We start from the raw sequence: 22,976 nt of genomic DNA on the forward strand, positions 1-22,976 counted from the left end.
TAGTCAGACATTTATAAAAACAGAGCAGTTCTAGAAAGGATTTTGGATGTGACACTGTACTTAGCATCTAGGAATCTTCCATTCTGGGGGAAGTCACTCAATCTTCATGATGTGTTGTCAAATTATGAGCCGATGTTAATTGAGTACTTACAGAAAGTCAGGGACAAAAAGAAAGGAGCACGACTGACTCATTACCTCAGCCCTGAGAGCCAAAGCGAGTTCATGTGGTCAAAGGGTTTCGAAAACAATACTTTATGAAAGAGAAGATGCATTCTATAACTCGGGTATATGTGATGCAACTCCAGACATTTCCCATACTGAGCAAAATGTATTATTGGTGAGATAGGGACACAAAGATAAAGTTCAGGGAACAGTTGAATTGTAAATAATTGAATGTTTTCTTGACTTTAAAGACTTTGTTAGATAGACAGGCAGTGAAATATCTGAAATGATTTTGAGTGCATTGGAAGGGCATGGTATTGACACAGCAGATTGCCGTCGTCAAGGTAAAGGTAATGGTGCAAATATGTCAGGGAAAGTGGAGGGAGTTCAAGCACACATACTGGAAAATAATCCACTGGCCACATACACACCTTGTGCCTCCCATACTATTAATCTTGTGGGTGTACATGAAGCTCAGTCGTGCCCAGGAGTATCAACCTTTTTTGGCTGTGTGAATCGTCTACAATCTGTTCAGTGCCAGCCCAGAGCGATGGACCATTCTCAAGGAAAAGACTGGTTGCTGTCTTAACTGCCTTTCAGACACGCGATGGCGTGTGCGTATTCAAGGCCCTAGACACGAACTACTAATTTTGAAAATTACTCTCTCCAGAAATAAGTCACTCACGGTTGCCGCCTGCTACCGACCCCCCTCAGCTCCCAGCTGTGCCCTGGACACCATTTGTGAATTGATCGCCCCCCATCTAGCTTCAGAGTTTGTTCTGTTAGGTGACCTAAACTGGGATATGCTTAACACCCCGCCAGTCCTACAATCTAAGCTAGATGCCCTCAATCTCACACAAATCATCAAGGAACCCACAAGGTACAACCCTAACTCTGTAAACAAGGGCACCCTCATAGATGTCATCCTGACCAACTGGCCCTCCAAATACACCTCCGCTGTCTTCAACCAGGATCTCAGCGATCACTGCCTCATTGCCTGTATCCGCTACGGAGCCGCAGTCAAACGACCACCCCTCATCACTGTTAAACGCTCCCTAAAACACTTCTGTGAGCAGGCCTTTCTAATCGACCTGGCCCGGGTATCCTGGAAGGACATTGACCTCATCCCGTCAGTTGAGGATGCCTGGTCATTCTTTAAAAGTAACTTCCTCACCATTTTAGATAAGCATGCTCCGTTCAAAAAATGCAGAACTAAGAACAGATACAGCCCTTGGTTCACCCCAGACCTGACTGCCCTCGACCAGCACAAAAACATCCTGTGGCGGACTGCAATAGCATCGAATAGTCCCCGTGATATGCAACTGTTCAGGGAAGTCCGGAACCAATACACGCAGTCAGTCAGGAAAGCTAAGGCCAGCTTCTTCAGGCAGAAGTTTGCATCCTGTAGCTCCAACTCCAAAAAGTTCTGGGACACTGTGAAGTCCATGGAGAACAAGAGCACCTCCTCCCAGCTGCCCACTGCACTGAGGCTAGGTAACACGGTCACCACTGATAAATCCATGATTATCGAAAACTTCAATAAGCATTTCTCAACGGCTGGCCATGCCTTCCGCCTGGCTACTTCAACCTCGGCCAACAGCTCCGCCCCCCCCCCGCAGCTCCTCGCCCAAGCCTCTCCAGGTTCTCCTTTACCCAAATCCAGATTGCAGATGTTCTGAAAGAGCTGCAAAACCTGGACCCGTACAAATCAGCTGGGCTTGACAATCTGGACCCTCTATTTCTGAAACTATCTGCCACCATTGTCGCAACCCCTATTACCAGCCTGTTCAACCTCTCTTTCATATCGTCTGAGATCCCCAAGGATTGGAAAGCTGCCGCAGTCATCCCCCTCTTCAAAGGGGGAGACACCCTGGACCCAAACTGTTACAGACCTATATCCATCCTGCCCTGCCTATCTAAGGTCTTCGAAAGCCAAGTCAACAAACAGGTCACTGACCATCTCGAATCCCACCGTACCTTCTCCGCTGTGCAATCTGGTTTCCGAGCCGGTCACGGGTGCACCTCAGCCACACTCAAGGTACTAAACGATATCATAACCGCCATCGATAAAAGACAGTACTGTGCAGCCGTCTTCATCGACCTTGCCAAGGCTTTCGACTCTGTCAATCACCATATTCTTATCGGCAGACTCAGTAGCCTCGGTTTTTCGGATGACTGCCTTGCCTGGTTCACCAATTACTTTGCAGACAGAGTTCAGTGTGTCAAATCGGAGGGCATGCTGTCCGGTCCTCTGGCAGTCTCTATGGGGGTGCCACAGGGTTCAATTCTCGGGCCGACTCTTTTCTCTGTGTATATCAATGATGTTGCTCTTGCTGCGGGCGACTCCCTGATCCACCTCTACGCAGACGACACCATTCTATATACTTTCGGCCCGTCTTTGGACACTGTGCTATCTAACCTCCAAACAAGCTTCAATGCCATACAACACTCCTTCCGTGGCCTCCAACTGCTCTTAAACGCTAGTAAAACCAAATGCATGCTTTTCAACCGGTCGCTGCCTGCACCCGCATGCCCGACTAGCATCACCACCCTGGATGGCTCCGACCTAGAATATGTGGACGTCTATAAGTACCTAGGTGTCTGGCTAGACTGCAAACTCTCCTTCCAGACTCATATCAAACATCTCCAATCGAAAATCAAATCAAGAGTCGGCTTTCTATTCCGCAACAAAGCCTCCTTCACTCACGCCGCCAAGCTTACCCTAGTAAAACTGACTATCCTACCGATCCTCGACTTCGGCGATGTCATCTACAAAATGGCTTCCAACACTCTACTCAGCAAACTGGATGCAGTCTATCACAGTGCCATCCGTTTTGTCACTAAAGCACCTTATACCACCCACCACTGCGACTTGTATGCTCTAGTCGGCTGGCCCTCGTTACATATTCGTCGCCAGACCCACTGGCTCCAGGTCATCTACAAGTCCATGCTAGGTAAAGCTCCGCCTTATCTCAGCTCACTGGTCACGATGGCAACACCCATCCATAGCACGCGCTCCAGCAGGTGTATCTCACTGATCATCCCTAAAGCCAACACCTCATTTGGCCGCCTTTCGTTCCAGTACTCTGCTTCCTGTTACTGGAACGAATTGCAAAAATCGCTGAAGTTGGTGACTTTTATCTCCCTCACCAACTTCAAACATCAGCTATCTGAGCAGCTAACCGATCGATGCAGCTGTACATAGTCTATTGGTAAATAGCCCACCCTTTTTCACCTACCTCATCCCCATACTGTTTTTATTTATTTACTTTTCTGCTCTTTTGCACACCAATATCTCTACCTGTACATGACCATCTGATCATTCATCACTCCAGTGTTAATCTGCAAAATTGTAATTATTTGCCTACCTCATGCCTTTTGCACACATTGTATATAGACTCCCCCTTTGTTCTCTACTGTGTTATTGACTTGTTAATTGTTTACTCCATGTGTAACTCTTTGTTGTCTGCTCACACTGCTATGCTTTATCTTGGCCAGGTCGCAGTTGCAAATGAGAACTTGTTCTCAACTAGCCTACCTGGTTAAATAAAGGTGAAATAAAAAAAAATATTTAAAAAAATCATCAAGGCCCTAGACATGCTTCTTGCTACCTGCAGCCTGACAAACGAAGCCAAATCTGAGGCAAAAGGTCTGAAAAGCTACTTCATGTCTTTCAAGGCTTGAAACATAATAATGGGCAAAGCTCTTAAAGACTTACGCAGAACGAGTTACAGCTGTAATCGCTGCCAAATGTGATTCTTGCATGTATTGACTCAGGGGTGTGAATACTTATGTAAATGAGATTTTTCTGTATTAATTTTCAATAAATTTGTAAAAATATCTAAAAACATGTTTTCACTTTGTCATTATGGGTTATAGTGTGTAGATGGGTGAGATAAAACAACATCTATTGAATCCATTTGGAATCCAGGCTGTAGCACAACAAAATGGGAAATAGGTCAAGGGGTTTAAATACTTTCTGAAGGCACTGTATGTGTGAAGATGTGCTTACGTGTTTTGTGTTTTGAGGGTGCTCCAGGGTGTGCTTGTAATCTCTCTGATTGTGTTTGTGTAAACTGGAGACTCTCTATGATCAGACAGCACTGTGTCCCTGGTCCCCCGCTTGACTTGTTCTCCCGGTGTGTGTGTGTGTGTGTGCATATGTGTGTGTGTTTGTACAACGCTACCTGACTACTGATCAATGCACTGCAGTAGAGGGTCTCCCACGAGTGTCCATTCACATGATTCCCTGTTTGAAGCCAGTTAAGAGGAGAGTCCAAAATCAACCATTCCAATATAGTGTTGTAGTGGTACAGTGGTGTAATATGATGATGAAAGCCTTTTTAGCCACAATGGCAACCGTTACTAGAAAGGAATACAATTGTCAGTTTTTAGAGCAAATGTGCTAATGTGTCATTATCAGACAATGTTGTCTGCAAATTGTATGCACACCACACTGATTAGTGGCCCTTTCACATGCAAAATGTATTGGGGGGACATGCACCACTATATTAGATAAATAGGGGAAATCCATTACGTAAATGGGGCCCCGTGTGAGGAGAATCCCAGTAACTGGACTAACATCTGGATACGTAATGATATCCAACAGCCAGAATAGCTGTTAGGATACAGACTAGACAGGCACATGTCTAGTGTACATGGTCACTGCTTGATTAGACGAAACCCCTTGAAAGCTCTCTCGTTCAGCACCCCCTGATTTCAGCGACCATTCCTCCCCATACACACGAAGACCTAGTGTAGGTACAGTTAGAACATGGTGCACGTTGAAAAATCTCACTTCCCAAATGAGTCTGTAAACAGGATGTGAAGGCGGTGCCGGCAACATCATTTGCAGAAATAAGTGTCAGGGTGCAGTTATGGCGTTATTTAGTGCACCATAAAGAGCCAGGCTATTGATTCGAGAGCAGAAGCGGCTCCACAGTGATTTCTGTCGTCGTCACACTCATTAAACTGATGTATAGTGCTCGCTATTCTCCTCTATGCCCATCTGCCTTTGTATCTCTCTGTGTCTATCTATATCCTCTATACTCCTCGGTGTTTGTTCATACCGGTCCACATCATCCTGTCTCTGTCTATAGTGTTCACCATTCTTATCTCTACCTCTCTCTCTCTCTCTATGTTTATATATCCTCTCTAACCCTCACTGTGTGTTCATAGTTCGTACCTGTCAATATTTCTCCTCTCTATGACTATGTAATGCTGTCTCTCTCTCTCTTTGTATCTCTGTCTTTCATTATGTTTCTGTATAACATACTATTGTCTACTCCAGCTAGAGTATGTGGGAGAACTGAAAAGCGCTATACAAATCAAGTTATTATGATTAGGGGTTATTATTATTATTATGTGAGAGTACTGTAGTGTAGTACCGGTACTTTCTTCAAAATCTGTCAACAGCATCAAGGAGAATGGAAGAAGGCCACAACAAGCAAAAACAATGGGAGGAAAACTGAATTTGCTGTTGGTACATAATGGGAACGCTTAATTCTGTTTAAACTCTGTTTGTTTATTTGGATCGTGTTTCTGGTACAAGAACTGGCAGACTATACCAGGCTTATGGCTGCGTCTGCTTTGGCAAGAACCCAGGCGGTTCTGCTAAGCCTGTACTCTTCCTCCTCTATAGGGCTCAGTACACACACACACACACACACACACACACACACACACACACACACACACACACACACACACACACACACACACACACACACACACACACACACACACACACCAACTTGAGAAATTCCATTTCATCTGTTCCAAATGATTTGGTACGAATTGCTCCACAAACCTGCAGACCCACTAATCTGTGACCTGAGAGAATCAACGTGGGGAAGATAACTAGAGAACACCTCCCAACAGGCCTCAACCTCCAATTCAAGATGAATCAATTGGCTGTACAATACAGTGACTATGATTGTGTTTGCGTGTGGGTTTAGGTGTATTTGTGTATGTCAGACAAGAGGCCTGAATGTAATTCCATCAGTGGTAGATAAAGACGCCAGACTGTGGGTTCATGTAGATTGTGGTTTTCCATCAACATCCAATGACATTTATGAATTTATCTGTTAATTATTGAATAGTGGCCAAAGTCTTCTACACTGATTCTATCCTCTGCTGAGCTGATGGTGAGGGCCTTTGTTTCTGTCACAAAACACTACGTTTGGAAGAAATCTGTCATTTCCTGTAAAGGCAGAGAAACATTCTTCAACCTTTTACGCTAGCTACACAATGAGCTAGCCAACCACATGAGACATTCAAGCTGCTAGATGTGAGGCTACAAGTGAACAAAAATCATTACTTGTGGTTGGAATTACATTTGCATTTCATTGTCCAAACTGAAGAAAAAAAATTCTGCAAAAATATAATGTGAAGGAGCAGCAATATACAATATATTATTTTAAGAAAAACTGCTCTTTCCATGACATAGACTGACCAGGTGAATCCAGGTGAACGCTATGATCCCTTATTGATGTCACTTGTTAAATTCACTTCAATCAGTGTAGATGAAGGGGAGGAGATAGGTTAAAGAAGGACTTTCAAGCATTGAGACAATTGAGACATGGATTGTGTATGTGTGCCTTTCAGAGGGTGAATGGGCATGACAAAACTTGGTAGTGCCTTTGAACGGGATATGGTAGTCGGTGTGAAGGGGCACCGGTTTGTGTCAAGAACTGCAATGCTGCTGGGTTTTTCATGCTCAACAGTTCCCCATGTTTATCAAGAATGGTCAGCCACCCAAGGACATCCAGCCAACTGGACACGACTGTAGGAAACATTGGAGTCCACATGGGTCAGCGTCCCTGTGGAGAGCTTTTCGGCACCTTGTAGAGTCCATGCCGCGACGAATTGAGCTGCAACTTTTTATTTACTTTGGTGTCTTGCTGCTATGAACGTTGCTAGTCAATGTCAGTCACCTTCATAGTGTGTCCTCTGACTATGATTCCAATTATTGATCCAATTCAAGAAAGAAGCCTTCCTGCACATTACTAACAATCCAATTAAAAAGCTGTGTTTTTGTAAAATCCCTATACATTCTTTGAGTTGATGCTTTGACTTAAAGCTCAAAGTTTGTGGACCAGAAATGGATAGAAGAAGAATATTAATATAACCCTGTTGCACCCGACTATGTTCTTGCCTATTAGTTGAACTGTACTGTATTGTACTGTATTGTACTCTTCCCCTGCAATTCTCTGAATAAAAATGTCAATTTCAAGGTGACGCAACGCCTGGTTATACTGCGTTTCTGTCTAAATGTATAGTGGCTAGAGCCATGGCATCATAATGATGGTAATAAGAGGTGGATTAATTCGGGTGGGACTGTGTAGGACCTCACTGAAGGCCCAGGCCCATACATTCTTTGAGTTGATGCTAAAGGACAAGTTAGCTTCTGTCACTTGTTTTTGATAAACTTACCCCAACCAGCGATTCAGTTCTTCATCCTGGTTCGCGGATATCAAATCAAATCAAATCAAATCACATTTTATTAGTAACATGCGCCGAATACGACAGGTGCTTTACCTTACAGTGAAATGCTTACTTACAAAGCCCCTAAACGACAATGCAGCTAAAAAATATGAATGTGAAATAAAAGTAACGTAATGTTCATGATGACACAATTACATGTGTACAACATCTAAAGACCTGCATCACTGTACTGAGAGCTTTCCCGATTCTAAAAGGAATCATTTGGGTGCTTTTGGAGCATTTGTTGATGTTTTTCAGAGCCCCCTACTGCACAATGAGGATGAGGAAGTGAATCGCTGGTTGGGGTAAGTTTCTCAAAAACAAGTGAAATCTGAAAAAAAAGTGTCTGGACCCTTCTATAACATGCTGTTTACATTTGGTTTAAAAAAAGCTAAACTCTCTTTTAATGTGCAGTGCCATATTCTCAGGGTCTGCACTGCTTCTCAGGTCTCTATGCAGGTTACAATCAGAGTAGAATGTCAATATAGCAATCAATATGCCAATATAGTACCTGTATAACAATATCAATACTAAGTAAAGCTCCGTTTTTTGGGCTGCTGCTGGTTTATAAACACCAGTAGTGATGGAGGGGTTAGGAGGCTTACCTCTGGGGTTGGTTTCATTTTCTTGCTGACACAGCGATGATGATGATGAGGAGGGTGAGGATGAAGCCTCCCGCCACCAGCATGTAACACTTCCTCTTCCTAATCTGCCTCTGTGGGTCAGATCAGATTAGATTCAATTAGAAAACTATAGAATCTGCAACATATTCAATACATACAAAACCACAAACATCTCATCTCCTCCAGGCACCCATTGTAATACCAGGTGAAATGGCTGAAACACAATTCTGGGTTTTTGGGTTACCTTGGGTTTTTACATCAGAATGTGTTTTCAGAAATAACTTGTCATGAATACTTGATTTGAGTTTGGTCAAGTGCTTGGTGGTTAATGATGAGAGAAACATTATGAGCCAGTAGTGTCTGATCACAGAACACAGAAAAAACAATATTTTCCTTCACATACTCTCTTTCCTCTTTTTTTTCTTTCTAATATTGCCTGTGGTGTAATTGAAAACTTGACATTTTTCAAGCAACTTCCCGCATAGAACACAAGCTGTGTCATCCTCTCATGTTCATTACCCTCAATGTATAGTAAAAAAAATGAATGAAAAAGAAACTCAACTTTGGTAAATAAATAGAAATGAAAATAACTAGAATGGAGAACAGGGGTTTGAGATACTTCTATATTTCCCTGGCTCCTAGCCTCCTCAGGCGATGGGTGATGTGTCAGAGCAGGGAGGGGAGACCAGGGGTTTGAGATACTTCTATATTTCCCTGGCTCCTAGCCTCCTCAGGCGATGGGTGATGTGTCAGAGCAGGGAGGGGAGACCAGGGGTTTGAGATACTTCTATATTTCCCTGGCTCCTAGCTTCCTCAGGCGATGGGTGATGTGTCAGAGCAGGGAGGGGAGACCAGGGGTTTGAGATACTTCTATATTTCCCTGGCTCCTAGCCTCCTCAGGCGATGGGTGATGTGTCAGAGCAGGGAAGGGAGACCAGGGGTTTGAGATACTTCTATATTTCCCTGGCTCCTAGCTTCCTCAGGCGATGGGTGATGTGTCAGAGCAGGGAGGGGAGACCAGGGGTTTGAGATACTTCTATATTTCCCTGGCTCCTAGCCTCCTCGGGCGATGGGTGATGTGTCAGAGCAGGGAGGGGAGACCAGGGGTTTGAGATACTTCTATATTTCTGTCACGCCTTGGTCTTAGTATTTTGTGTTTTCTTTTTAGTATTTGTTCAGGCCAGGGTGCGACATGGGTTATTGTGTTGTCGTATTGGGTTTTTTGTAGGCATTGGGATTGTGGTTGATTAGGGGTGTGTCGAGTGTAGGCTTGGCTGCCTGAGGCGGTTCTTGATCAGAGTCAGGTGCTTCTCGTTGCCTCTGATTGGGAACCGTATTTAGGTAGCCTGAGTTCGCTTTGTTTTCGTGGGTGATTGTTCCTGTCTCTGTGTAGTGTTCACCAGATAGGCTGTATTAGGTTTCACGTTCCGTTTGTTGTTTTTGTATTTATTTAAGTTATTTCATGTATCGCCGTTTTCTTTATTAAAGATCATGATTAACCACCACGCTGCATTTCGGTCCGACTCTCTTTCGACAAACGAAGAATGCCGTTACAATTTCCCTGGCTCCTAGCCTCCTCAGGCGATGGGTGATGTGTCAGAGCAGGGAGGGGAGACCAGGGGTTTGAGATACTTCTATATTTCCCTGGCTCCTAGCCTCCTCAGGCGATGGGTGATGTGTCAGAGCGGGGAGGGGAGACCAGAATGTTGTTTTCAAACGCGTTTTCTTTTTCCCGCTACAAAGGCAGTGAGAGCGGCTGCGTTAGACCAGAGCTGGGTCTGGAGTCTTTAAATCCTGACTCGCTTCAAAGCAATTCATCTTCTGAGACTCAAAACATACTTTCCATGTGGAAAGAGAGAGAGAGAGAGAGAGAGAGAGAGAGAGAGAGAGAGAGAGGGGAAAAAAACTGCTGTCGAGTAATTTTCAGTTTAAACGTTCCACTCCACAACAATTTGCATAAGCAGCCCTGCGTCTGTGATAAGAAGATTGGTAATTTTCAAAGGCTCTGTGGGGATTGAGAATTAAAAGCCTTTCTCCGCTATCTCCTCTCTTGCAGCTGGCCACCACAGATTCCCCGGCTTCTCTCTCACATTTCCTTATAAACTGTGCCTTATAAACTTTCTCTCCCATCCTCTCTCCTTCTCCTTGCCTGAACACAGCAGTCGCACAGTGCAGTCTCTCTCTCTCGATCTCTCGTCCCTATTCCACTGTTATTTAGGCAGAACAGAAAAATAAATAAGGTAGAGAGAGGGAAAAATGGTTTACTATAACAAAGGAACTGTTGCAGTATTTTTAAACTTGGATTTTCCAGCCACAGGGCCGTGAGAGAGAGATGGGAGAGGGAGGCACACAGAGAACAGAGAGAGGGGGGGACTGAGACAGAACTGAGAAAAGGAAGAAATGCTCTTATCACTAATTTCCTAATCCTCAAGAGAGTGTGTCCTGTAGGCCTGTGGTTGATGACCTTGTACACTGTAGTTCCCTTGGAGGAGGAGAGAGGAGGACTAGAGAGGATCTCCCCAGCTCTATTCCGCTCAGTCTGAATGACCAAGAACAGGACAAACCTTAACCTCAAGCATTTGGTTGATTCTTGCATTGCTCCAGATGTCCCCATCTCCCTATTCCCCCCCCCCCCCCCTCGCTCTGCCGCTTGCCCACCCGTGCCCGTTCCCGGTGGCTCTCACCCCTGATCCTTTCAGTCTCAGTGTTGTCATTGTCATGGCGAGGTTCTAAGAAATCCCCTTTGTCAGCATAAAGGTCTGGTCAAGGATAAGGGTCAACTGGGTTAGAATGAGCTAGAGAGGGGCTGAAAGAGAAATGAGCTTTATACAATATGTGGCACCTTGAATCCACTCAGTTAATCTCAGAGCCAAAGTCAGAGGAGCGGAGTAAGGGCTCTGCTGAAGAAAGCTTGGTCTCATGGTGAGGATACGTTGGGAAACGGTCACAAACGCCAAAATGTTAACATATTTTTCTAGCTATACTGTAACGTTGTTTCATGTCCCCAAACATGATGATGTGGCACCAGGTATGTGTACATTTCCCAAGCATATTGCCATCTAAAGGTGTTCATGCATTTCACAACCATGCCAGGGACCGTGTGTACCGCCTCAGGGTATGGAAAAGCATGAGGCTGCTACACTGCATCCTCACAGTCCAAGATGATCCTCACCGCGGTTATTAGCAGCTGCAAGTCATGTCAGACCGTGCCAGCACGCTCCAAACTCATCACCATTTCTCTCATACAGATAGACAATCTCACATTGAGTTTCCGGGAGGGGAAAGCTATTTACCTTATGTGTGACATTAGAAATGTCTTAATAATACAATAATAATGGCACGCAATGATTACTGACATCATATTTTTCCTCCTTTATCGCAAATGGAAGACGAAAACTAGCTGCCTCCTTTGTAATGGGATTATGTGAAATGTGTACAATCAAATTCCCAGTCAACCCTGATAATGATATATAAAAGGCAGTGGTGGGCCGTCAGGGCCAGCAAGGCCTTCTCTGCTGGCCTAAACATCATCAGAATATCATTTAAAAATATATATATTTTCCCACAAATATGTATTAAATTATTCCCCAGAGTAAGAGTTATACTCTTCGTTTCATAGCTTTCCTCTTGGTTGCATTGCTTCCAACCCCAGGTTGAGATTTGGAGGGCTGGTCTTTATGTTAGATCTTTTATCCAATCATATTCAGCCATCATGTGTTGCCAGGGGTCTAAAATCTGCCCTCAGGCCTTCAGAATCGACAGTGCGGGCGCTTGTAGCTTAAAGTGAATGGAAATGAAAATTTAGTGTAAACCAATCAGCTTTAGAGTTGGCTATTGTACGCCTGCTGGCTGGCTCCAGTGTTACACAGGAGCAAATCAAAATCAAATTTATTTATATAGCCCTTCGTACATCAGCTGATATCTCAAAGTGCTGTACAGAAACCCAGCCTAAAACCCCAAACAGCAAGCAATGCAGGTGTAGAAGCACGGTGGCTAGGAAAAACTCCCTAGAAAGGCCAAAACCTAGGAAGAAACCTAGAGAGGAACCAGGCTATGTGGGGTGGCCAGTCCTCTTCTGGCTGTGCCGGGTGGAGATTATAACAGAACATGGCCAAGATGTTCAAATGTTCATAAATGACCAGCATGGTCGAATAATAAGAAGGCAGAACAGTTGAAACTGGAGCAGCAGCACGGCCAGGTGGACTGGGGACAGCAAGGAGTCATCATGTCAGGTAATCCTGGGGCATGGTCCTAGGGCTCAGGTCCTCCGAGAGAGAGAAAGAAAAGAGAGAAGGAGAGAATTAGAGAATGCACACTTAGATTCATACAGGACACCGAATAGGACAGGAGAAGTACTCCAGATATAACAAACTGACCCTAGCCCCCCGACACATAAACTACTGCAGCATAAATACTGGAGGCTGAGACAGGAGGGGTCAGGAGACACTGTGGACCCATCCGAGGACACCCCCGGACAGGGCCAAACAGGAAGGATATAACCACACCCACTTTGCCAAAGCACAGCCCCCACACCACTAGAGGGATATCTTCAACCATCAACTACCATCCTGAGACAGGGCCGAGTATAGCCCACAAAGATCTCCGCCAACCCAGACAGGATGACCACATCAGTGAATCAACCCACTCAGGTAACGCACCTCTTCCAGGGACGGAGCCAGCTAGCAGGCGTAGTGTGTGCACATCTTTTGATTGGATTACCAATATTGAGAGGCAAGTCCTATGGGCAGGTCTATGCAGAACTAGGAAACTGAATTTGATAAACAAATTAATTCGCATACTACTAAGCTGTTTTTTCAACCCACAATGGCGGAAGGAGGAGAATATCGATTTGGTCGAGGATATAATTATAACGCCATTCTCAAGACGAACTTTTCAAGAAAAGTTAGACATTGTAAGGAGAGCCGACGCTACAAAGCCTGTCACAGGCGGGAAAGGGGTTCGTTCACCACTTTCAAAGTTCCAACTACGAGCGCTATCAATGGCTCACAGGCTCCGAGAAGCACTGCAAACTGTACTGCTGGGAATGCCTATTATTTGCAAGTGATCGATTTGGTGTTTGGAGCGACACTGGCTTTGCAAACTTGAGTTGTCTAACCAAGGCAGCAACGAGACACCAAAGTACGGCTGGGCACTTACAAGCAATGGTGCTTTTGAAACCTTTAGGGGACACCCAATCGGATCTACAGCTCAACGAACAAGCGCGCAGGGCAACGGAGCTGCACAATGAAAAGGTGAAGAAAAATAGGGAAATATTGAAAAGACTTTGACTTAAAACTCAAAGTTTGTGGACCAGAAATGGATAGAAGAAGAATATTAATATAACTCTGTTGCACTCGACTATGTTCTTGCCTATTAGTTGAACTGTACTGTATTGTACTGTATTGTACTCTTCCCCTGCAATTCTCTGAATAAAAGGAGTAGCAAACAAACACTCACGGCCAGTCCTGGGACCCTCAGTGGAAGTACAACTGTAACAGGCTCCCTGTCACTTGTCACTGTCTCTGCTGCATCTCCTCTGACTGGACCACAAACCCCTGCCTGTCCCCGTCCCCATCCCTGTCCCTGCATCGCCTCTGACTGCACCATAAACCCCTCCCTGTCCCTGTCCCCATATCACCTCAGACTGCAACACAAACCTCTGCCTGTCCCTGTTCCCACCCCCGTCCCTGCATCGCCACAAACCCCTGCCTGTCCCCATCCCTGTTCCTGCATCGCCACAAACCCCTGCCCGTCCCCATCCCCGTCCCTGCATCGCCACAAACCCCTGCCTGTCCCCATCCCCGTCCCTGCATCGCCACAAACCCCTGCCTGTCCCCATCCCTGTCCCTGCATCGCCACAAACCCCTGCCTGTCCCCATCCCTGTTCCTGCATCGCCACAAACCCCTGCCTGTCCCTGTCCCCATCCTCGTCCCTGCATCGCCACAAACCCCTGCCTGTCCCTATCCCTGTTCCTGCATCGCCACAAACCCCTGCCTGTCCCCATCCCCGTCCCTGCATCGCCACAAACCCCTGCCTGTCCCTGTCCCCATCCCCGTCCCTGCATCGCCACAAACCCCTGCCTGTCCCTATCCCTGTTCCTGCATCGCCACAAACCCCTGCCTGTCCCCATCCCCGTCCCTGCATCGCCACAAACCCCTGCCTGTCCCTATCCCCGTCCCTGCATCGCCACAAACCCCTGCCTGTCCCTATCCCTGTTCCTGCATCGCCACAAACCCCTGCCTGTCCCCATCCCCGTCCCTGCATCGCCACAAACCTCTGCCTGTCCCTATCCCTGTTCCTGCATCGCCACAAACCCCTGCCTGTCCCCATCCCTGTCCCTGCATCGCCACAAACCCCTGCCTGTCCCCATCCCTGTTCCTGCATCGCCACAAACCCCTGCCTGTCCCCATCCCTGTTCCTGCATCGCCACAAACCCCTGCCTGTCCCTGTCCCCATCCTCATCCCTGCATCGCCACAAACCCCTGCCTGTCCCTATCCCTGTTCCTGCATCGCCACAAACCCCTGCCTGTCCCCATCCCCGTCCCTGCATCGCCACAAACCCCTGCCTGTCCCTATCCCCGTCCCTGCATCGCCACAAACCCCTGCCTGTCCCTACCCTGTTCCTGCATCGCCACAAACCCCTGCCTGTCCCCATCCCTGTTCCTGCATCGCCACAAACCCCTGCCTGTCCCTGTCCCCATCCCCGTCCCTGCATCGCCACAAACCCCTGCCTGTCCCTATCCCTGTTCCTGCATCGCCACAAACCCCTGCCTGTCCCCATCCCCGTCCCTGCATCGCCACAAACCCCTGCCTGTCCCTATCCCCGTCCCTGCATCGCCACAAACCCCTGCCTGTCCCTATCCCTGTTCCTGCATCGCCACAAACCCCTGCCTGTCCCCATCCCCGTCCCTGCATCGCCACAAACCTCTGCCTGTCCCTATCCCTGTTCCTGCATCGCCACAAACCCCTGCCTGTTCCCATCCCTGTCCCTGCATCGCCACAAACCCCTGCCTGTCCCCATCCCCGTCCCTGCATCGCCACAAACCCCTGCCTGCCCCTGTCCCCATATCACCTCAGACTGCAACACAAACCCCTGCCTGTCCCCATCGCTGTTCCTGCATCGCCACAAACCCCTGCCTGTCCCCATCCCTGTCCCTGCATCGCCACCAACCCCTGCCTGTCCCCATCGCTGTTCCTGCATCGCCACAAACCCCTGCCCGTCCCCATCGCTGTCCCTGCATCGCCACAAACACCTGCCCGTCCCCATCGCTGTCCCTGCATCGCCACAAACCACTGCCCGTCCCCATCCCTGTCCCTGCATCGCCACAAACCCCTGTACCTGCCCCTGCCCCTGTCCCTGTCCCCATATCACCTCAGACTGCAACACAAACCCCTGCCTGTCGCCATCCCTGTTCCTGCAACGCCTCTGACTGCACCACAAACCTCTCCCTGTCCCTGTCCCTGTCCCTGTCCCCATCCCTGTATTGCCTCAGACAGCACCACAAACCTCTCCCTGTCCCCATCCCTGTCCCCATCCCTGTATTGCCTCAGACAGCACCACAAACCTCTCCCTGTCCCTGTCTCCGTCCCTGTCCCCATCCCTGTATTTCCTCAGACAGCACCACAAACCTCTCCCTGTCCCTGTCCCCATCCCTGTCCCCATCTCTGTATTTCCTCAGACAGCACCACAAACTTCTCCCTGTCCTCATCCCTGTCCCTGCATCGCCTCAGACAGCACCACAAACCTCTCCCTGCCCGTCCCCATCGCTGTCCCTGCATCGCCACAAACCACTGCCCGTCCCCATCCCTGTCCCTGCATCGCCACAAACCCCTGTACCTGTCCCTGTCCCTGTCCCCATATCACCTCAGACTGCAACACAAACCCCTGCCTGTCGCCATCCCTGTCCCTGTATTGCCTCAGACAGCACCACAAACCTCTCCCTGTCCCTGTCCCTGTCCCCGTCCCTGTCCCCGTCCCTGTCCCCATCCCTGTATTGCCTCAGACAGCACCACAAACCTCTCCCTGTCCCTGTCCCCGTTCCTGTCCCCATCCCTGTATTTCCTCAGACAGCACCACAAACCTCTCCCTGTTCTCATCCCTGTCCCTGCATTGCCTCAGACAGCACCACAAACCTCTCCCTGTCCCTGCATCGTCTCAGACAGCACCACAAACCTGTCCCTGTCCCCGTCCCTGTCCCTGTCCATGCATCATCTCAGACAGCACCACTACATTTAGCCCAGCTGCACTCTGGTATTCTGTCTGTGTTTCTCATGTATCTGTGTCTGTGTTTCTCATGTATCTGTGTCTGTGTTTCTCATGTATATGTGTCTGTGTTTCTCCTGTATCTGTGTCTGTGTTTCTCATGTATCTGTGTCTGTGTTTCTCATGTATCTGTGTCTGTGTTTCTCATGTATCTGTGTCTGTGTTTCTCATGTATCTGTGTCTGTGTTTCTCATGTATCTGTGTCTGTGTTTCTCATGTATCTGTGTCTGTGTTTCTCATGTATCTGTGTCTGTGTTTCTCATGTATCTGTGTCTGTGTTTCTTATGTATCGGATGTACGTTACATGAATATGTATAGAGCATGTTTCCCTAGTCAGGATCATATAATGGAAAGTTTTAAAGCACCAAGTATGATTTTGTTTCAACTCCAGTTCTGAACTTTTCACAGATGGACAGAGACAGGGATGTTGAATTGTTGTTCAAGTGGAGAACTGACCTTCTGGGGAAATGATTGTTGTCAAAGAACTATATAAAGGACAGACCTGCTACACCTTCTTTCCTGCTCTAGACTAAAAGCATCAATAGATAAGTATGTTGACTGTCTGTCTGCCCAGAGATATTTACTCTGTGGATGTTTTAGTGTGTGTTGACCTTGTATCAAATCAAATTGTATTGGTCACGTACACATACTGTATTATGTTATCGCGGGTATAGCGAAATTCTTATGTTCCTAGCTTCAAAAGTGCAATAATACGTAAGAATACAAAACAATACATGTAAATAAAATAAAAATGTATTAATTCATAAATATAGACATATTAGAACAAGCAATGTCAGAGTGCGGGAATATATACACAAAACATTAGGAACACCTTCCGGACATTGAGTTGCAACCCAATTTTGCCCTCAGAACAGCCTCAATTCGTTGGGGCATGGACACTACAAGGTGTTCGATAGCATTCCACAGGGATGCTGGCCCATGTTGACTCCAATGCTTCCCACAGTTGTGTCAAGTTGGCTGGATGTCCCTTGGATGGTGGACCACTCTTGATACACATGGGAAACCTTTGAGCGTGAAAAACCCAGCTGTTTTGCAGTTCTTGACACACTCAAACCAGTGCGCCTGGCACCTACTACCATACTCCGCTCAATGGTACTGAAATTCACCCTCTGAATGGCACACATACACAATCCATGTCTCAATTGTCTCATGACTTAAAAATCCTTCTTTAACCTGTCTCCTCCCCTTCATCTAAACTGATTGAAGTGGATTTAACAAGTGACAGCAATAAGGGATCATACTCACCTGGATTCACCCGGTCAGTCTATGTAAATGTTTTGTACACTCAGTGTATATTACCTGATGGTGTGTATAGGCACTATGGACAGTATATGAATAGAAAAGGTGTGTACAGCAGTAGTTATATAGGATGAGCCTTGACTAGAATACAGTATATACATATGAAGTGGGTAAAACAGTATGTAAGCATTATTAAAGTGACCAGTGTTCAATGACTATGTACATAGGGCAGCAGTCTCCAAGGTGCAGGGTAGAGTACCGAGTGGTAGCCGGCTGGTGACAGTGACTAATGTTCAGGGCAGGGTACTGGGCGGAGGCCGGGTAGAAGCGTTTTTTCAGTCTCTCGTTCCCAGCATTGATGCACTTGTACTGTCTCCGCCTTCTAGGTGGTAGGGGGGAGAACAGGCCGTTGCTTGGGTGGTTGAAGTCCTTGGTGATCTTCAAGGCCTTCCAGGGTCAAAGTGTGCTGTAGATGTACTGGAGGGTAGGCAGTGTGCCACTGGTGATGCGTTGGGCTGACCGCACCACCCTCTGGAGAGCCTTGCGATTGCGGAAGGTGCAGTTGCCGTTCCAGGCGGCGGTACAGCCCGACAGGATGCTCACAATGCTGCATCTGTAGACGTTTGTGAGGGTCCTAGCAGCCAAGCCAAATTTCTTCAGCCTCCTGTTTATTCTGTATACCGGGGTATTTAGAAATGGCCACTGGATGGTCTTTCAATGCCGCCAAAACTGCTGAAACTATTTATTTGAAGTTTTCAATACATTTTAATATTTGTAGCTATTTTTTAAGTAAATACCCGCAGTCAACTTGTGCAATGCTTTAGGAGATTAAGTAGATAGTGTTCTTAGTTCACCTGTCACATTATTTTACATTATGAAGCTTACTTAGTTCCCCAGCACAGTTGAGCCAGTCACGTGTTTGTTTGTAAATAGCACAATAGGAGAGAGCGGTAGCAGGTGAGTCCAGCTGTGTATTGACAGGGTTCACATTTTATATTGAAAGTCAGTGTTTTTTTTCTTCAATAGAGTGATCAAGGACATGCAACTATAGTTTTCCTTCACAGAAAATACATTAGCGCAACACATTCGGCATAAAATTGCTTCATTTTCATCAGTTGACAACAGAAGTGCAACACTATTTGGCTGGCAGCCACACAACTGAATGAGCTTACAATGAAAAAGCACAAACGATGCATGTCCGTCATATTTCTAATGTTTAGGCCAATCATAGAAAGAATGAAGCCAGCTACGTTTCCTAATGTTTAGCTTTTTACTCATTATTTTGCATTTTACTGGAAAAAATAATTCTCATCTGAAGCACAACATTTGTTTTCGATCTGTGTTTAAAAAAACAAAGCAAGAGATTTCTTATGCTTTTTATATTTTTTTACTGCATGAAAAACTGCATTAACACGACCCTAGTTTAGCTTACTATCTAAGTAAGTGGCTGAATTAATAAGGTGACAGAGCATCATATTATCTTAGCTGTCTTCCATGTTTGAGAAGTCAAAGCCATTTGGATTAGTTATTTGTACAGCTGCCACTTCAATCTTTATTTCCTTGTGTTTTTTCTACTCTCTGTTCTTGGCCCATCAGTCTGCTCCTACCCCTCTTCTCCAAGCAGAGCAGGCAGGCCCATTGCCCGAGCCACTTCAGACTCCACACTGGAGAGCCAGTACAGCATGCATCAAAACTTTGCTCATTTGCACAATGTCTCTCGTTCACATTCGCTTGTAAAGGTCCAACTCCCCAAACATGACATTCAGTAGCTCCTTCCTATATATTTATAACTTTATGATCTGGATTGCCTGTTGATGCAATTAGTTTATTATCGTTTGCGCTAGTTAGCATATTTAGCTAAGAGCTTCCATGAAAATGTGCTATTACTTGTGCTAATTTGGTTAGCATTATGCAAACACCCAATGGGCTTTTGATGCTCCCTTGTGTACTAAACAGGTAATGCCATAAATCCCGGGGTGAGAGAATGATGGTATGATGATATGAACATCTGGATACCGCTCAACCCTAGTGTGCCCCTGCCCGTTTTCAGTGTTTCTCTGTCTTCTATCTGTCAGGCATAAAATAGTCTGCATTTCTCTCTCTCTCGCTCCCAACTTCCCTTCCTCCTTCCTTCCTTCCCTCCCTGTCTCCAGCAATATGACCAGGAGCTCCAAAAACAAACCATCTGAGTTAGCATGATAGTGGAAATATGTCTTATTGATCACAAGAGGAGATACATTTCCACAAAGGTGGCTGACGGTTTACAAACAGAGACTGTGACGTCCTATGATGTAATTATGGTAACCACCAATCAACTGAGTCATTGCCTTTCAATTAATCATTATGCATATTGAGTTTGCTCATTCGTAAATCATTACAAACACATTCCCCATAATCAACTTAATCTAATGGCCAACAATTAAATGCAACACTAACAGAAGTGTGTTTGAATGAGTCTATATTAAACCATCATTCAACACATAATAAAACAGCTATGTTTCACTAGCGACATGGAGGCTGTATAATATAATAGTATCGTTACACAGTAATGAACAATCACAGTTCATCTCAGGCTGTTGGACATGGATGGGGCTGAGACACAACATCAGTGTTGTAACTTGAGGAGTCTTCATGTGAGAGGAGTAATCTGCCTGAGGCTAATGGATTATAGATTCAATTTATTTTCAGTGTAAAGCCTTCTGACATGGTGGGCCATGGACTAAAATGTCATCCCCTTTTAATTGACCATTGGTGCTGTTTGACTGAGTTCATGGAACTGTGCCCTTGACTTTCTGCCATTTGTATGTCTCTCTGTGTGTGTGTGTGTGTGGGAGTGTGTGTGTGTGTGTGTGTGTGTGTCTCTCTCTCTTTTTTTCGCTCTCTGTATCTTTCCCTTCTCCTCTACAGTCTCTTTCTTGCTCTCCTACTCTCTCCTACTCATCTTCTCTCTCTCATTCACTCTCCCACTCTCTGTATATCTCCCTCCTCAACAGTCTCTCTCTTTCTCTCGTTTCTCTCCTTCAATCTCTTTTCCTCCCTACCACTCTTTATATTGCCCCCTGCACAGTGTTTCTCTCTTCCTCTAGACTAGAAACAGCCGCGTGGATTGGCGGAGAGCTAAATTGCTCTACGTGAGCTTGGTCACGGCTCAGCTCTCCTTGAGATAATGAAATGACAATTAATGGGAAAGCTGTGTGCACTCACTCACTTGCTCACTTGCTCACTCACTCGCTCACTTGTAGAGCAGCAATAGGAACAGCATGAAACAGAGGAAAGGAAGCCTGTAGGAAGGAGAGCAACTCTCACAAAACTTTGGGGGGGAAAGTAATATGGTTTCTATATACTTTAGTAATCCAACAGAAAATATAAATGCCAGCGTAGATCTGTGAAGAGTGTCCTGACCCTACACAACTATGGTATTGGTTTTTGGGATATATTACAGTAATATGGGACCTTTTTTCAACAGCAGGATATTTCTTAAGGTATACATGCGCAATATTCTATTATACTTTAAATAAACTACCCATATAAGAGTAATTGTGTAAGTTATTCAGGAATAATAACTGTGTAAGTTATTCAGGAAGAGAAACTGTGTAAGTTATTCAGGTGTTGTTAGATCCATCCAATAAAATAAATGCATAAAAGCACCTCTCTGAAACAAGTGGATAAATCCCTGACATTGCATGTTGGTCATCTATGTGTGTGTACGGTAGTAGATAGAGATTAGAGAGATAATGATTTAGGAAAAGGGTCGGCTGCTGTTGACAACAAATCACTAAGTAGGACAGTGATATTCATACCATAGATATAAAATAAAGTACAGTAAACTGAAAAAGTATGAAACAGCACATCAGCTCAAATGTGTGTGTGTTTATGCATGTGTGCCTGTGTGTGTATGTGTGTGTATGTGCTTCAATCTGTAGATAGAGGACTCCTGCTATCTCCAGGAGTGATAATTCGATTTTTTGTCTTCATCTGTTGCTGTCTTTTTGATAGATAGACAGCAGTTAAAGTAGATGGCCCTGTCTTCCCAGTAGCCTACTTGGTGTGTGAACTGCTGACTGCTCATAACTTGCAGCTGATTGTTGACACATCAACCAGGATTAAGGGGCAGGGCAATTTGTGATTGTTGTTATTTGTAATCCGCGGCTGTACTGGAGGGGGAGTGGCTTCACCTCTGTTGGGCAATTAGCAATTGGTGTTAGTACTTCAGTCTCCCCTGCTTTTTCAGCGGCAGGTCTGTCAGCGGTTTTGTCGCTGAAACAAAGACGGTTCTGCGGATTTATTCTGCGGAGTTGCTTGATGAAGGAAAGAGAGGAAGTCTCATACTTGAGTATCTTACCTAGTTCTTTTCAGATGATCTCATTTTCCTCTATTGTAGCTTTGTCAACTATGTGTGTGTTTTCTATACCTGTTCGATCCTCTCAGTGTAGGTTTTACAGATGCTCCCCACCTTTTAAGTGTAAACTGTGCGCACAACCCATGTGGACTTCCTGGTCGCCGGCAGCATTTGGAACTCCCTCACTCACCTGTCCATGTCCTCATTTAATTCCATTCCATTTACTGCATCTTTATGTAATACATGTATCACTAGCCACTTTAACTATGCCACTTTGTTTACATACTCATCTCATATGTATATACTGCACTCAATACCATCTACTGTATCTTGCCTATGACGCTCTGTACCATCACTCACTCATATATCTTTATGTACATATTCTTTATCCCCTTACACTTGTGTTAGTAGTTAGTAGTTTTGGAATTGTTAGCTAGATTACTTGTTGGTTATTACTGCATTGTTGGAACTAGAAGCACAAGCTTTTCGCTACACTCGCATTAACATCTGCTAACCATGTGTATGTGACAAATAAAATTGGATTTGATTTGATTTGATCTGCAGCCAAGAACGGCAAGTTCATCTCAGCCTATGCTGGCCCTGACAGAGATATGGATCACCCCAGAGAACACTGCTACTCCAGCTGCTCTCTTCATCTGACTATGTGTTCTCTCATAGTCTGAGAGCATCTGGTCATCACGGTGATGTCACAGGGGCTTCTCATTCTAGATGGAGATGTTATATTTTCTCCCTCACTCACATGTCCATGTCCTCATTTAATTCCATGCTGTCACTGTCACTTGTCCACTCAAGCTTAACATTGTCATCTATCGCCCACCAGGT

General features: G+C 45.8%; 1 protein-coding gene across 1 annotated transcript in view; it reads right to left on the minus strand.

Annotated features, from left to right (window-relative positions):
* The window catches only part of tsnare1 (T-SNARE Domain Containing 1), a 126,120-nt gene that overhangs the window by 23,308 nt on the left and 79,836 nt on the right, over window positions 1-22,976 (minus strand). The window contains exon 11 of the mRNA XM_031787051.1: window positions 8,253-8,362. Within this exon, the coding sequence (XP_031642911.1) occupies window positions 8,267-8,362 (96 nt within the window). The 3' untranslated portion in view covers window positions 8,253-8,266. The remainder of the gene's footprint in view (window positions 1-8,252; window positions 8,363-22,976) is intronic.

The sequence above is a fragment of the Oncorhynchus kisutch genome, linkage group LG13 (assembly GCF_002021735.2).
Source record: "Oncorhynchus kisutch isolate 150728-3 linkage group LG13, Okis_V2, whole genome shotgun sequence".
In the NCBI taxonomy this organism is placed as follows: domain Eukaryota; kingdom Metazoa; phylum Chordata; class Actinopteri; order Salmoniformes; family Salmonidae; genus Oncorhynchus; species Oncorhynchus kisutch.